The sequence below is a fragment of the Macaca mulatta genome, chromosome 2 (genome assembly GCF_049350105.2).
Source record: "Macaca mulatta isolate MMU2019108-1 chromosome 2, T2T-MMU8v2.0, whole genome shotgun sequence".
NCBI classification, from domain to species: domain Eukaryota; kingdom Metazoa; phylum Chordata; class Mammalia; order Primates; family Cercopithecidae; genus Macaca; species Macaca mulatta.
In genome coordinates this window covers 41,280,135-41,297,346 of record NC_133407.1, presented here as the reverse complement: position 1 = coordinate 41,297,346, position 17,212 = coordinate 41,280,135, and the positions used below count along the sequence as shown (strand labels likewise).

At 43.6% G+C, this 17,212-nt stretch overlaps 1 protein-coding gene across 13 annotated transcripts in view; it reads right to left on the bottom strand.

Annotated features, from left to right (window-relative positions):
* Window positions 1-615: 615 nt before the first annotated feature.
* Window positions 616-17,212, bottom strand: part of ARMC8 (armadillo repeat containing 8) — a 111,148-nt gene continuing 94,551 nt past the window's right edge. For 12 of the 13 annotated variants that reach the window (XM_077990928.1, XM_077990932.1, XM_077990930.1 and 9 more), the window contains 4 exons: window positions 12,954-13,049; window positions 8,349-8,421; window positions 6,836-6,929; window positions 616-1,281 (listed from right to left, as the gene is read on the bottom strand). In XM_077990928.1, coding sequence (XP_077847054.1) covers window positions 1,248-1,281; window positions 6,836-6,929; window positions 8,349-8,421; window positions 12,954-13,049 — 297 coding nt within the window. In that variant the 3' untranslated portion in view covers window positions 616-1,247. The remainder of the gene's footprint in view (window positions 1,282-6,835; window positions 6,930-8,348; window positions 8,422-12,953; window positions 13,050-17,212) is intronic. The other variant, NM_001261014.1, reaches the window with a different exon arrangement.

The following is a 17,212-nucleotide window of genomic DNA, read 5'->3' as shown; positions in this document are numbered from 1 at the left end:
TCATTTTACAAAAGCATACCAACGAGCAATCCTGAGCAACTAATATGAAATTTGCTGAATACAGCTAAGAGAAAGCTTTCTAAACTATCCTGTTCTTTGTTTCCTTCTACAGGTGTGTCTGTAGAACATTCTTTAGTTTCACAGTGATATATGCTGTTTCAGGAAGCACAAGGTGTTCTGTTTCTGGGAAGTGATGACCTACTTTTAGTTTGAGCACAAGTTTCCATGACTGGTTCTAAATCCGGCCAGATATTGCTAATACCAATGACAGGAGTTAGGGCAATTGGGAGGCTCTCGGTCCCTAGTTCCTGTCAAGGGTAAGCCCCATCTGGGTCATGGCTGGGCTTTCACTATCAGTAGTTATATTTCCCTTTGATGCTTCAAAAAGCCTATGGTGAATCTGTCGCCTCACTTTACTCCTCCCTGTCTGTCTGACTTGGAAGCCTGAGAACTTATTAAATTAGGATGAAAAAAGGCTCTGTACCTGCTAATATTGACGGCAGTAAGATGCTAGCTTACTATTTTTGCACAGCACCATGTATAGTGCCTGTTAATCAGGCCAACTATAGCCAACTTTTTCTTTTTTTTTTTTTATATAAAGAAAATCTATGTAAGTTGAGGTTCAGAAATGCATATATTTTTTACTTACAAATATTCATCTGACCAAAATTCAACATAACCTTTATGGAACACTTAACAATTGTTTTGTTTTTAAAATAACATTTCATTCAAACTGTATATAATTCAGTAAAGTTTTTTTATACAGCAAGCAATGCTTAAACCCTGGAAAATCTGTAGAAAAGAGATTTTCACACAAAATAAGAAAAGAAAAATCTGAGGTATCCCTCACACACACACATCCATTCATTCTGGCCCATGTACGTGCACATACACACGCGTGCCTGTGTGTTTACACAGACATATTCATTCTCACTCACAAAGTGGCTGCAGCATAGGCAAAAAATTGTAGGTCCAAAGGAAAATGACTGATTGTTCTAATAAAGAGTCCGGGTAGCTCAGAAAAAAAAAAAACCAAAACAAAACACAAGAGTCTTCTGAGGAAATTACTACCTCAAAAAAATGTTCTCAAGATGAATTTGAGATCTAAGCCTACTAAACTGCTTTTGCAAAACAGCTCCCTGCAGTCCAAGGTGACTTGTGCAAATAGAAGGAATCAAATGAGGCTGGTTCCTGTACTTCCTTAAACAAGGAGGTGGGATGCTCGCAGGTGCCCAGGGGCACTCCCATCATGCCAGGTACTGCTGCAGTGCCATCTTTGCCCTGAAATCACAAAATTCCTGTTAGCCATCTCAGAATTGTAATTGGGGTAAAAAACCCTATGGTTCAATGATGATAGTTGGGGAAGTCTAAAAAAGTAAATCTCCAGAGGGAATTGGGGTGAGCCCAGGTGGGCACCTACCTTAAGGGGCAGAGATCTGCAGTGGGCAGATACCTGAAATCTACTCTGGCTATATTCTTATTTCTGTGGTTCTCTCAGAGGGCTGTTCCTGCACTTAAACCTGCTGCAGTTCAGTGACATTCCACAGTCCCTGGTATGTGCTGACATTCTATAATGTTTTCTTTTGTCACTGGCATATAGTTGTGATAGGTCTCAAATTCTTCACTTTTTCTTATTGCCATGTAGGTTTTACGCAGTGAAGCACAACACTAGAGGAGGACACTTAGGGTTCTGGGAAGCAAATAAGAAAACTGACCAAGGAAATGGTGTTGAGGTGATCAGAAGGTGCATGGAAGGGGCCAAAGAGCCCATGGGATGAGGCTGTCTTATGCTTTACATGCCTCAAAACTGTGGAAGGCGGCTACAATTTCATCTTGTTCTTCTCATCACACCTGATGACTCCATAACTGATCAATGTGAGATGTGCGTTGTTACGGTGATGGGGGAAGAAGGAAATGGGCCAGGTAAAAAGGAAAAGATAGAATGTAGGCCAGTGCTGTGGCTCACGCCTGTAATCCTAGCACTTTGGGAGGCCGAGGCGGGCAGATCACCTGAGGTCAGGAGTTCAAGACCAGCCTGCCAACATAGAGAAACCCTATTTCGACTAAAAATACAAAAATTAGCCGAGTGTGGTAGCGGGCACCTGTAATCCCAACTGCTTCGGAGGCTGAGCCAGGAGAATGGCCTGAACCTGGAAGGCAGAGGTTGCAGTGAGCTGAGATCGTGCCATTGCACTCCAGCCTGTGTGACAAGAGCGAAACTTCATCCCCAAAAACAACAAAACAAAACAAAACAAAAAAACCCCAAAAACAAACCGAAGAAAAAAAAAGAATGTGAACAGTGACTTAATCTATCCTGATCTGAGGTGGGCCCAAGGAGGCCTCCTTTACTATTCCTATCACAAACTTAGCAAAGTTTCTAAAGAGGCTGAAACTGTGGGAATTAGGACGTCAGGTTTCAGCAATGGTCTCCTCTTCTAAGCTATGGAAAGAAAGTCTACAATGTTCAGGTACAATAGCTAATCAAACTAATACCAAGTAGACTATGCATACAATAAGCTGGATTCAAGTGCAGTTTCTGCAGTAATGGACATAACAGTTTTTTAAGTGGTATACTAAGGTATATTCTTGCAATTATGTAAGACTCTAAATATGATACTGTGAATAGTCCAATTCATCAGAACAGAAAACTCTAGAAAGATTATCTCCAAGTTATGAGCAAGTTGGGTTCTACAAGGACATTTTCAGAAACAAGTTTATGAATGATGCCACAAACCATCCACCTGACTCCCCAAATACTTAAAGAGGCTGAGAAGAGCAGTTCTGATGGAGGTGGGAGCTCTGGGACCCTGCAACCCTGAAGCCCTCTGAGCCTGGGTGGAGAGGGCTGGTTAGCAATAGCTTCTCATCTGTAAGCATCTGAAAGTCAAAGGATCAAAGCCTTAACGACAAAAGGAACCTGAGAGATGTATTCTTCAGGTGATAGACTTTACTGTACTACGATGTGAATACCACATAAGGGTCTTGATCAAAATTCCGTATTGCTCTTTAAATCTGCCAATTCAAACTCCTTATGGATCTTATTCAGAGGTTGGCTAGGTTTGATTATTCTGGGTCTCAGACACTGTACCTTTATTGTCTTTCTACTATCATTATCTAAGGAGTCTTTTTAGAAGAATGGTTTGGAGGCAAGATCACCCTTTCTTAGATGGACTCAGGTTGGGTAGCTCAGACCTTGATTCTTTTAATGAGGGTTTAAGTTTAAAAAGAACTGGCCGGGCGCGGTGGCTCAAGCCTGTAATCCCAGCACTTTGGGAGGCCGAGACGGGCGGATCACGAGGTCAGGAGATCGAGACCATCCTGGCAAACACGGTGAAACCCCGTCTCTACTAAAAAATACAAAAAACTAGCCGGGCGAGGTGGCGTGCGCCTGTAGTCCCAGCTACTCGGGAGGCTGAGGCAGGAGAATGGCATAAACCCGGGAGGCGGAGCTTGCAGTGAGCTGAGATCCGGCCACTGCACTCCAGCCCGGGCGACAGAGCGAGACTCTGTCTCAAAAAAAAAAAAAAAAGTTTAAAAAGAACTAAAAATTTATGTGAAAACAGCACCAGAGTGGTCTAAGCAAGCAGGCTAAACCTATCCCACTTGATGCTGGTAAGGCCTGTCTTACATCCTAGGTTATCTCTGAGATGATTTTAAGTAAAATCTGTTTTTACTTCTGAATAAATATGAGATAAAAACCCCAGTGAACAACCTGGCTCTCAGGCAGAAGAGATGGGCTGACAGAGCCCATCGTTTATGCCAGCAGCTGTGGAGGTGGAGGTTCCAGTCCTCAAAGTACAAGCTCAAATCCAGCCTTCAGCATGTGGCTGGACTTGACTTTGATGTTACACTCATCTGACCAGCAGCCTTGGGCTGCAGGCATTTACTTCTTCTTCTTCTTCTTCCTTTTTTTTTTTTCTTTTTTTTTGAGACAGTCGCGCTCTGTTGCCCAGGTTGGAGTGCAGTGGCGCGATCTTGGCTCACCACAACCTCCGCCTCCTGGGTTCAAGTGATCCTCCTGCCTCAGCCTCCCAAGTAGCTGGGATTACAGGCGCATGCCATCATGCCCGACTCATTTTTGTATTTTAGTAGAGATGGGGTTTCACTATGTTGGCCAGGCTGGTCTCAAGCTCTTGACCTCAAAATCCACTCGCCTCAGCCTCCCAAAGTGCTGGGATTACAGGCGTGAGCCACTGCTCCTAGCCTAGTTATTCTTCTTTAGCCTACAGGATGTTAAGCTTCAGGGAAGCAGAGGACCAGCCTGTCCTGTGTGCTTCACAATCTGGGAGAGCCATTTACTTCAGAGGAGTTAGTTAAGTTTCTCTCCCCTTCAGTGGAGAAGACAGACAAGCTGATAGCCAAGACACAGTGTGACGTGTTCTACAGATGCTATGGGAGCACAAAAGGCATCCCTGGCAAAGCCTGGAGGGGAGGGTAGAGAATAGGTCAAGCAAGGCTTTTTGGAGGACATGGCAACCTGATATGAGTTTTGAAGGATAAATGGCCACTGTCCAGGCATCTTTTTTCCTTTGCTTTCAGGACACCTTATGTGCCTAAGTCTCTGCCTGCCTCACTAGCTGTTCGTTCTGCTCCTTTGCTGCATCTTTCTTATCACTGCCTAAATGCTGGGGGGTAGGCGGAGGGGGGCTCTAGATCTTGGTCCTTAGCCCTCCTTTCTCTCTTTTTTACTTAATCTAGGTGACTCCATCCAGCTCCATGGCTTTAAATACCATTCATATTTACACCCCCAGCCCTGCTCTTTCAAGTCCCTTGGATATCTAATAGGCATCCTAATGCTGGCATACCCAAACAAGAACTCCTGATGCTCCCTACCGCAACACACTTCTGTATTCCTCACCATCTTGGTATATGGCAACACCCTCTGTCCAGTTGCTCAGGCTAAAACCCTAGACATCTTCTTTTCCTCTCTTTAACATCCTATACTGAATCTGCGAGTAAGTCCCGTTGGTGCTCATCTTCAGATTAAATCCTGAATCCAACCACTTCTCAATACTTCCAACACTAATACCCTCATCCCTTACCGACATTATTACAATGGCCTTTAACTGGTCTCTGCACCTCCATTCTTGCCCTCCTACAGATGGTTCTCTGTACAGTCACCAGAGTGATCTTTTCAAAATTCAAATCAGGGCCAGGCGTGGTGGCTCACGCCTGTAATCCCAGCACTATGGGAGGACGAGGTAGGTGGAAGATGAGGTGGGTGGATAACATGAGGTCAGGAGTTCGAGACCAGCCTGGCCAATATCGTAAAACCCTGTCTCTACTAAAAATACAAAAAAATTAGCTGGGTGTGGTGGCAGGCGCCTGTAATCCCAGCTACCTTGGAGGCTGAGGCAGGAGAATCGTTTGAACTTAGGAAGTAGAGGCTGTGGTGAGCCAAGATCACGCCATTGCACTCCAGCCTGGGCAACAAGAACGAAACTCCATCTCCAAAAAAGAAAAGAAAGAAATTCAATCAGATAATGTCTCCTCTCCTTAATAGTCTCCAATGATTTCCTATTAAACTCTGAATAAAAGCCAAAGTCCTTACCCTACCTACAAGGCTCTTCATGATCTGGCTTCTTCCACCTATTAGCATTTTCCCCCTCACTATTTTTCATCAGCCCTCTGTTCTTTTGCTGTTTCTTGAACATACCAAGTTCACTCCTGCTTCAGGGCCTTTGAACCCACTATCACCCCTGCCTGTAATACTCTTCCTCTAAGCATTTGCCCAGATGAAATCTTCCTTATTTCATTCAGGTCTCTGATCATGTCATCCTCAGAGAGATCTTTACTGGCTAACCTACATGAAAATAAATTTTCTTGACTCTCCATTCCTTCACCTTGCTTTATTTTTCTCCATGGTACCTCTCTCATCACCTGATACTGTGTTATGTATTCATTTGCTTATCATCTGTCTTCTATACTAGAATGTAAGTTACATGAGGGCAAAGACTCCATCAATTTTATTCACCAATATATCTCCAATGCCTAAAACAATGCCTGGCAGAAGGCAGGTATTAAAAAGAGCTATCTGATGAATGAATGGGGACTCAAAGGAGAGGAGACTGGGATAGCAAAGCAGATGGAACAGAATGTGTAAATGCATGAAGGTGTGCTACTGTAAGCAGGCAGGTATGGCTGCAGTATGGGGTGTGTATGGTGGGTGCGGGGAAGATGAGAAAGGCAGAGCCAGACCATTAAGGGCTGAAGGGCTTCTAAGCCACGCCCAAGAGTCTACAGACTCAAAGTATTGATGTTCCCTGATTTGTTATTATACAAAGGCAAAATGGAAACTGAAGGCTGTTACAAGGGAGAACACACAGCTAGGAAGATCATTTATGGCTATTTTGAGGTTAGCTGCGTATCTGATTATAACTCTTGACTCTAACAGGAAATGATGAGCTCTTTGAGGACAGTGATTCCTTAGTGCTTGCTTTTGTATCCCTAGCAGCCGGGCCAGCCTGGCACAAAATGGGTGTTCAGTGAGGTTTTGAGCTAAAGAATGTTTGCATTACTGGTTTTCTGCTTTCCAAAAGGCCACATGCATGTCTATTCTAATGATCAGGGGAATGTATGCAAATGGTCTCTGGATCCTATCCACGAAGATAGCCCAGACTCATGTTAATTCACAGTGAGAGTCTTTAATAATTTGGTAATCATTAGTTTACAGCTCACTCAAATGTCGTACAGTGGCTCACAGAAAATTATAAAGAAAATCTAAGAATCTAAAAGATTTAAAAAGTGTGGCCATGTTAACTACCAAGCAATTCAAACCCTTTCATGAAAGAATCCAACATAGCCCAAGGCAAGGGCTTTCTGCATTCATACTCACTTGTCACAAAGGTTTGAATCTGGTGACTGACTCAGTTTGTGTAGAATATCTACGATGCCCATGTCTCGTAATTTATCCTGGCGTTCTTGTGAACCTAAATGATTAAAGCCAGGTTATTGGGAACATGACCCAGGCAAACACTCTCTTTGATGTACAATTAACAATCTAGAGCCTTACCAGTGTCCTTCACTCCCTACTCCTCCTGTACCCCTTGTCCTCTACCCTCTCCCAATGTAGTTGGACCCGCTCATGCTTGTACTCTCTGACAGCCTTCTAACTTGTCTCTCTGCCTCCTGACCATCCTGCCTGCAGTCTATCCTGGGTTCTGCAGCTGGACTGATTTCTCCGTGGACTACAGGGTCAAGGTTAGATCCTTCAGCCTGGTACAAGACCCTCTGCCACTCACTCCCAGCTTCATCACTTCTTTCAGGACATACCCATGGCCCTGGCCAGATCAGGCCAGGCTCTTACTACTCCAAACAGGTCTTACCTTCCCCTTTCTATTATCTTCTACCCTCCTCTGTCCTCCCAGCACTTTTTGTTGCCTCTCAGCACAACTGGCACTTCCAATTTCCTATCACTCTGTTATACTTTCCAACTAGACTAACATCTCCTTGAGGGTGGCTTGTCTCCACAGTACACAGGTGGTACTTGGTATCTAGGTCTGTAGGCGGAATCCAGTTTCCCTTCTTGCACTTTGTTTTGGGCGCAGCTGAGTAATCCCCTGGAGTCTTCCCCACTGAAGAGCCCACAGTGACCACTCATGCACTGGCTCTCTCTAGACACAGTGAATTAGAATTTCTAGGGATGAGGCCCAGAAATCTGCACTTAAAAAAGTTCCCCAGGTGATTCTAATGCAGCCAACCCAGCCTTGAGACCCACTGCTCTCCTATATTTGCTACCTTGGCTATATATTGGAATCATCTGGGGAGCTTTAAGAAACACTTATGCCTGGAGCCCACCCCAGAGATTCTGATTAAATTGGCCTGGTGTAAAAATTCCCAGGTGATTCTAATATGCAGTCACAGTAAAGAACCTCTGATCTATACAGGCCTCCTTACAGACTAGCTGCTTCACTGGTCACACTGCACTTCTGATTTTTCACCAATGCACTTTCTTCTCCATCATGTTTATCTGCCTGTAGTCCTCATATGTGCTTCCTCTGCTCACAACGAAAGGCTCGTCCTCCCACCCACTCTCTCCTCTCACCTTCTTCAAGTGCATCTCACATTCTCCTCATCAGCTTTCTCATGGCAGGGACTGCCACTTACTTCTCACTCTCCCTCCTTGAATCTGGTATAGAGTTGGCTCAAATGGGGCACTCAGTGTTGACTGTCTGGCTGACTTGCGCTAATTCCACTGATTCTCATACCAGGGTGACTCTGGAGGGTGCTTGGGCCAGATGGTCCAAGAACAGAGCCTCTGCCCAGGATCTCAGGGGCACCTGCTAGCTTCACTGTGCAAGACACTCTTCCCATAATTTTTTTCAAAGCAAATCTCACCAATCTCTTACCTTCCTCTTCATTCCATATGAGGTTTGATATACAAAACATGGCTGCAAGCTGCAGTTTAACATGTGAATGGCCCTATTAATACAGAAAAAGAAAAAAAATCAAAATGGTGGTAATCTCATTTTAGATCTTTTTTTTGGGGACCTATCATAGGCAATTCCTATAACCTAAAAGTCTGAAGCAGGGCCAGGCGCAGTGGCTCACACCTGTAATCCCAGCACTTTGGGAGGCCAAGGTGGGCAGATCACAAGGTCAGGTGTTCAAGACCAGGATGACTAACATGGTGAAACCCTGTCTCTACTAAAAATACAAAAATTTTCCGGGTATAGTGGCGGGCACCTGTAATCTCAGCTACTCAGGAGGCTGAGGCAGGAGAATCACTTGAACCCGGGAGGCGGAGGTTGCAGTGAGCCGAGATTGCACTACTGTACTCCAGCCTGGGTGACAGAGTGAGACTCTGGCTCAAAAAAAAAAAAAAAAAAAAAAAGTCTGAAGCAGAGGCCTCATATTCAAATAACTTGAGGGGCCATGAAATTAACACTAATGAGTAAAAGGGTTGGGCTAAAGATAACAAGGGACAGTGGAGAATCTGGCAAATTGAGGAGTACAAGCCTTGCCAAAAGACATTCAAATTCAAATTCAAATTTAAAAAACCATCTGGCTGGACAAACAAAACAGCTCTAGGGCTATGGGTACAGTTTGCAATTTATGATTCAATCCATGCACGAAGAAACACTGTCATATGACAATTCCATGCTTTCGACTTAGGCTATATTTCCAGGTCACCAATAGCCAACATACACTGGGTGGATGTGCATTTGGTATTTATCTCTTAAGCTACTGGTTATCTTATTCAAATGGCCCAATAATTCCTTTGGGGAAGAAAGTGAATATATGGTCAGGAAGTTCTGTAACACCCAGACTTTCACACACACACAATCTATAAATGGTTTACTCCTCTGACACAACTTGCTGAAAACAAGAAGCGTTATATAATACATTCAGCTTCTGGAATAATTAAATTACTCCTATATCTATAGAAGCGTCCCCCAAAACTTGACGAAATCTCTAGTTGATTTCTCAAATGTCTCTACTATCACTAATGAGCCTCCTATTCTTCTAAATACGATTCTTATTTATTTTGCTTTATGTACTAAAAGTACAACAATTTCTGGTTGCTTTGGATATAGTGCTTTCGCCTGAATGAAAAAGGACCCAATAATAAAATAACCCTTTATAAATGACTGTCTTACTGGTCAATAAAAAAAATTCTAGTATGTTTAAATAATTTATGCACATCTGAGGGAGTATCAATGGCAAAATATGCTCAATGGTTTTTTCAAGGCTAAGACAGACTTATCTTCTCATGTAGGACTATATTTCAACTAAGCAGAGACAAAGAAATGGATGTGGCTTCCTCCAGTAGAATTCTATGGCTAGTGATTCTTTCTTCTTCTAACTGCCAACACTTTTAAGGAGATGTCCAGTTTGGGCTCCCTTAAGACAAAACAGAATAAAACTTATCTGCTCCCAGCCTCAGACAATCAATCAATATTTGTTGAATAAGTGAGCTTGTATATACTATAACAAATATGCATTTACTATGCATAAGTTTATTCATCATTCATTCAATATTTTTTGAGGACACAAATTACTATGAGGATACAGAAAATTGGAGGGTGGAGGGGTGGGAACTTAATTTAGGTGGAATGCACAAAACAGATCTCTTTGAAGGAGGCAATATTTAAATGGAAACTTAAAGAATAGGAAGGTGTCAGATGTGCAAAGAGCAAGGGGCTTGAAATTCTGAGGAGGAGAAAACGTTCCCGAAAAGGTCTGAGGTAAGAAGGAGCTGTCTGTTCAGAGAAGTAGGTATAGCCAAATTGTGCGAACTTATAGGCCACAGTAAGGACTCTGGATTTCATTCTGTGTTGAGAGGAAGCCCCTGAAAGATTTAAACAGTGGAGGGACAAAATCTGATTTACATTTTTAGAAGACCACTTGGGCTGAAGGGACTGGAGTGACAGTGAAGAAGTGTCAAGGAGGATACTGTTATTATAGTTAATCAGGCATAAGGTGCTGTGACTTGGACTGACTAGGGTGGGAGCAGTGGTGATGGAAAGGAGTAATCGGATTCAAGATAAGTTTTGGAAGAAGGGCAGATAGGACTTGTTGATAAAATGAGTGAATGAGGGGACAGAGCTGGAGAAATCAAGATAGATTCCAAGATGCTATCAGACAGCCACATGGAGATGCTGAAAGGGCAGGAGGATATATAAGTCCAGAGTTTGGAAGAGAGGTCTGGGCTGGGAAACACATTTGGAAATTACAGCATATTGTCAGCACAGGGATGACAGTATAAGCTACGGGGGTGGATGAGATTCCCCTAAGGCAGTGGTTCTCAACTCTGTACGTAAGAACTACCCAGCGATCTTAAAAAAAAAAATTCCTGATGCCCAGGCTATAACCCTAGACCTATTAAATAAGAATCTTGGGAGGGAGGAGACAAAGCAGTAATCTTTGAAAGCTCCCTGCAAGGTCCTATTGTACAATGAAGGTTGTGATCTGCTGATCTCAGGGGAACACGTGTAGGAGAGAAGAGAAGAGGGTTCAGAGATAAGTAGGGAGGTATGGTGTCATGTCAAGAGAAAAGGATATTTCCAGGAGGAGGAAAATAGTCAGCTGGGTTGAAGTCTACTGTAAGTGGGGTAAGATGAAGAGAGAAGAGGATCCTTTGGATTTGGCATCATGGAAGTCATTGGTGACCCTAATTACAACAGTTTCAGTTGAATGATGGGGGCAGAGGTGAAATGGAGCAGGTTAAAGAATGACTTTAGAGGTAAGGAAGGAGGCAATATGTACAGAAAAGATGCTTTTAAGAGTTTGGCTTTGAAGGCTGGGCACAGGCTCATGCCTGCAATCCCAGCACTTTGGGAGGCCGAGGCGGGTGGATCATTTGAGGTCAGGAGTTCAAGACCAGCCTGGCCAACATGGTGAAACCCCATCTCTACTAAAAATACAAAAATCAGCCGGGCAATAGTGCCATGTCTATAATCCCAGCTACTCAGGAGGCTGATGCAAGAGAATCGCTTGAACCCAGGAGGCGGAAGTTGTGGTGAGCCGAGATGGCATCACTGCACTCCAGTCTGGGTGACAGAGTGAGACCCTGTCTCAAAATAAAAAGAAGTTTGGGTTTGTCTTTGAATAACAGAGAAATGGGTATGCCTCGATGGGTATGAGAAGTTAAGAAAAACCTTTTAAGTGATTATGGATACAATGTGGATTGATATTGGAAAGGTAAGGGAATCCCTGGTTGAAGTGGTAAGGTTTTCATTCAACAAATATTTACCAAGCATATGCTAAGGGCCAGACACCATGGTGGATATAAAATTGTGCACAAAGCTGACATGGTCCCGGCCCTCATGGAACTTACACTGTGGTAGAGACACCCAGTAGGCACACAAACAAATATATATATCACTAAAACTGCGCTAAGTGCTCTGAAGGAAGGGAACAAAATGCAGTAATGAGTAATACTCTACAAGGGCAAGAGTCCAGTAAGAAAGTATAAGTTCAGCTGAGATTTGAAGGGTGACACGGAGAGAAGAAAAGTGTTCCAGGCAGAGAAACCAGTATGTGTGAAGGTCCCAAGGAAGGAAAGAACATGGCCTTTTTGAGAAACTGCAAGTGGCCAGTGTAGTGAACAAAGGAAGAGAGGAATAAGATAAGTTGGGGATATGAATGGGTTAGGTCATGTAGGACTTGACAGGCCATCATAAGGGCATATGAACTTTATTCAAGGTATAACAAGGAGCCACTGAAGGATTTTAGTTTCTCTTCTCTTAATAAAACAAAAAGCTGAGGTCATCACTAACTGTAATGGGTGAGGGAAGAGGTGAGGTCTAAAGAATGAGGGGCAGGTAAGAATCTATTCTCACGGAGAACGAGGTTGCCAGCTTCCTTGAGAATCACTGAAGGACACCAGGAGGAGCTGAGTGCCCATGTGGGGTTCTGTGCCTTTCTCTGCAGTTGTTAACTCTGACAAGGCAGGGATAGAGAAGACAGATTGGTGTGACAAGGAGAGGCTTCCTCCGTGATTAGAATTTTGTCAGGAGATGTTGACAGAATGAAAAGTGGAGGGCTGTTTGATACCCACATTTTGGCAATGGGCAGTCTCTGGTGATGATCAGATGCAGGGTATGGCCATGGCAGTAAGTAGCAGATTGTTTAGAAGCAAACAGGTAAAGAAACTATGGGGCCAGGGGGCTAGAGGGTTCATCCACCATGCGACTGAAGCCTTGAGAGGGACGACAGGGACTGGAGAGCACTGGGAGAAAGCCAAGAGCCCGGGTCTTCACTGAGTAAGAGGGAGGCAATCAGTAGCTGACAAGGGCAGAGAGTGGAGTGGCAGATAATAATATTACCAAGTGGTACAAGCTTCAAGGAGTTGGTGTTTTTTCTTTTTCTTCAGGATAGAAGAGAGTTCTTTGAATCTGAGAAGTCACAGAGTAGTCTATTCTTTTCCTCTTTTTAAAATCTCTGCACAATTTATTTCGAGTTAACAACGCAACATTCTAATCCTATGGTGAAAGGGGACAAGGGCTCACCATGTAATACTTGATTTTCTGTAGGATATCATCATTGGTCATAATAAGATCTTTTGCTGTTGTCCCATCCGCTATGTTGGCTAAGATGCACAGTGTCTGGAAAAGAACAAAGGGCCAACAGTCAGGAAGGCTCTGAAGTCCCAGAGTCAAGCTGTCTCAAGAGCTTGGGCAATTTTTCACTTGAAGGTACATGGATTCTCACAGGTTCCACTCTCAATGCCCTGATTTCTCATCGGCTGACATCATTGCTAGCAACAGTAACCACACCCAAACAAAATCTCCCTTAGGCAAAAGAGAACCCCAACACTTCGGGGGTTTCTTCGTGGGCATTAAGCCATAGCTGGGCAAAGGCAGCTATTTTGTATAGGTCATACCATCAAATCAAAGAGAAAACATAATTTATTATTTTTCTTGAAAATCTCTTTTCTAAGACAAGCTCTTGGGACAAACCACAATGTTCCTTCAACAATGCAGTCTCTTTGGTGGAAGCTCTGTAGGTGCTGCAACTCCCCTCCTATGGAGGCCTCCCTTTCCTAGGCCTCCACCTGCTGCTTGCTCCTAAGCTCATGACCTTCTGCATGAAGGCCTAGACCCTGTCCACCAGCTACACCAGCCATGGGCACTTAGGACCTTTTAACTTTTTTGAACCCTGTTAGGGGAAGAGAAAAGGAAGAAAAATGTGTGAAGAAACTTAGTCCAGGCTGGCCTAATGTGAAGATTGGAGGAAGCCTGTGCCAGCTGGCAGGACAGTACACCTTGAGGACAACCACTGCACTGGTGACTGCAGTCTTCTCAGAGGAAAAATTGTTCTTGTCAGCTGTTCCATTCTCACAGCCAGACCAGCAGGAGGCAAAGATTAAGATAATGGTGAAAGGACTATGATAGGGATACCAACAGTACCAACCTTAGCAATTCAACAAACCATTTACTGAGTACCTATTATGGGTATGCCCTCTGTAGGGCATCAGGATGAGGCAGGAAAAAAAAAAAACACACACACTCCCTGACTTGGAAGCTGTCAAACAATTACATTTCACTGTGATTGAAGTAAACACAGAGAATAGATAGAAGGCATGAAGAAAGAGCACTTGTTGGATACTGCAAGGGTTAGGGAAAACTTCCTGGAGGAAGTGACACAGTCCTGGAGCCCAGTCAGGAATAACTCAAAGGAATGAGGATGGGATACAGATTCACATAATTTTCTCCAATTTTAAACTTTTTCTTTGCAAGACAAGTTAATTAAGCTAACTGAGGAGACTGTTTGCTTGCAGTGGCCCAAGCCCCCAAATACCCTAAAGGGTACATGGTTTTATTTCTCCTAGATTAACACACTGCTGTAACTAGATTATTAGGGAGTGAGTCCTGAGGTGTGAAACCAGAAAAGGCTGCCTTTGAGATATAGTAGACATGAAACATAAATTGTATAGTCCAATAGCTAAGCAAGCACTGGGAAACTTTTTATTCCAGGGCAGTTAGATCATGTTGAAGAGGACTTTATGTGCCCATGAAGTGGGACAGACATGATCTGATCTGGAGAAGATGTCAGATTTCTGGTGATCTGGTATGTAAGCACTGGTACATGGTGAATCTGTCTTAAATTTCTTGGTAGGAACAATACCCTAAGGAAATTAATAATAATGAATCTGCACTCTTTTTGGTTAGTCTCTTGTGGAAAAGATCTTATGAAGGGGCAGACATGAGCATGACAAGGGTAATTAATAGGAGTAATTAGTTTGGGGAAGAATTGACAGTCAATGTTTTAGGAGTCCAAGTTCAAGATGACATCAGAACCAACTGAATTATAGTTGCTCTCCCCACATTCTAGCCCCACCTGAGCCTACAGGATAAGGTAATTAAATACAATGAGTGTTCTTTTTTTTTTTTTTTTAAGACAGAGTCTCACTGTGTCGCCCAGGCTGGAGTGTAGTGGCACGATCATCTTGGCTTACTGCAACCTCTGCCTCCTGGGTTCAAGCAATTCTCCCTGCCTCAGTCTCCCAAGTAGCTGGGATTACAGGTCTGTGCCACACGCCCAGCTAATTTTTGTATTTTTAGTAGAGACGGGGTTTCACCATATTGGTCTGGCTGGTCTCGAACTCCTGACCCTGTGATCTGCCCACCTTGGCCTCCCAAAGTGCTGGGATTACAGGTATGAGCCACCATGCCCAGCCTACAAGTATTCTTTCTCTCTCCCTCTCCATCACTTGTCTTGACATGCAATCCAAATGTGGCAACACCAGACTCACAACACCACACTCCTTCTAGTTCTGCTCAAATTCCTTAAAGTGATTATAGAAAGCCTTAGCAAGCTTTACAACAACCCCACCTTCCAAGAGCAAGCCAGCAAAATGATATTCATCAGTGGTAGTGATCCAATCCTCACCAACCAGCCTCTGCCAGGCTTTACTAAGACAAAATCAGAATGCAGAGGATGAAGCCAATCAATGGGAACACAGGTATAACCTGGCTGAGAAGTAGGAGAGGGGCAGCACATGGAAGAATCATAGCTTATTACTCTCTTGTTCTCCATCTCCCCACCATTTCTCACCAAGAAGACTCAGTCCTATGAGTTGGCCAGAGCAGCTTAAGAGGAAATAATGGAAATGATCCTAACAATGAATAAGAATTTCAATAAGGCTTCATAACCAAGGTATTCATGGGGAGAGGAGAAATGGTAAACACCTTTAGACTCACCTAGAAAACAGCTATCCCCTCTTACCCACTAAAACAGAATATAAAGGGGAATTCCAGGGAAGATCCCTCAGAATAGACCAGGTCAACAGGACAGGTAACTCCCCTTTTTGTAGTGTTAGAATACACCCATGCATTCCCAGGCTTCATTGAAAAGCATGAAAGAGTGAGGTACAGTTCTGTTTTGAAGCTCACAAAACTGCTCCGTAAATATTCCTATGGAGACAAGAAATCAAATCTTAAAAAAATCAATTAGGCTAGGCATGGTGGCTCATGCCTATAACCCAGCACTTTGGGAGGCCAAGGCTGGTGGATCATGAGGTCAAGGTATCGAGACCATCCTGGCCAATATGGTGAAACCCCATTTCTAATAAAAGTACAAAAATTTGCTGGGTGTGGTGGCGCATGCCTGTAGTCCCAGCTACTCGGCAGGCTGAGGCAGGAGAATCTATTGAACCCGGAGGCAAAGGTTGCAGTGAGCCAATATCATGCCACTGCACTCTAGCCTGGCAACAGAGTGAGACTCTGTATCAGAAAAAAAAAAGAAATCAATTATTGGGCCAACTCAATTGAGTATGTGAGCTAAGGAACAGATAAAAGCTACACACACACATGACCCCCCCATTAATGTATGCATATTAGTGTATATACTAATATGAACAATTGGAAATCAATGAAATAGAGCACAGACTGGTAAATTACGGTCTGGGCCAAATCCAGCCTGCTGTCTCTTTTGGTAATTTTTAGTGGAAGACAGCCATATCTACTTGCTTATGTATTGTCTATAGCTGCTTCCAGGCTATAACAGCATAGAGGAGTAGTTGCTAGAGACCAGAGCCTGCAAAAATTAAAAAAAAAAAAAAAATTCACCATATAAATCAGAGTTAAAAAAAAACACACAAAAAAACTATTTCAACAGATACAAAAAAAGTAATTGATTGAAAAAAAAAATCTATGGCTCATGTTTGGGGTTTAAAAATAAAAAAGTAAAAATAATCCAATATATATACCTTGCCTCTTACAGAAACAGTTGGCTAAACTCTGAAATAGAGAACAGGCTGGGTGCAGTGGCTCATGCCTGTAATCCCAGCACTTTGGGAGGCCAAGGCAGGTGGATCCCTTGAGGTCAGGGGTTTGAGGTCAGCCTGGTCAACATGGTGAAACCCCATCTCTATTAAAAACACAAAAAGTTGGCCAGGTGTGGTGGCTCATGCCTGTAAGCCCAGCACTTTGGGAGGCAGAGGCAGGCGGATCACTAGGTTCGGAGTTCGAGACCAGTCTGGACAACATGGTGAAACCCCATCTCTACTAAAAATACAAAAATTAGCCAGGCATGGTGGCAGGCACCTGTAATCCCAGCCACTCAGGAGGCTGGGGCAGGAGAATTGCTTGAACCTGGGAGGGGGAGGTTGCAGTGAGCCGAGATCGTGCCATTGCACTCCAGCCTGGGTGACAGAGTGAGACTCCATCTCAAAAAAAAAAAAAAAAAAAAAAAAGATAACCGGGCATGGTGGTGGACACCTGTAATTCCAGCTACTCGGGAGACTGAGGGACAAGAATAGCCTGAA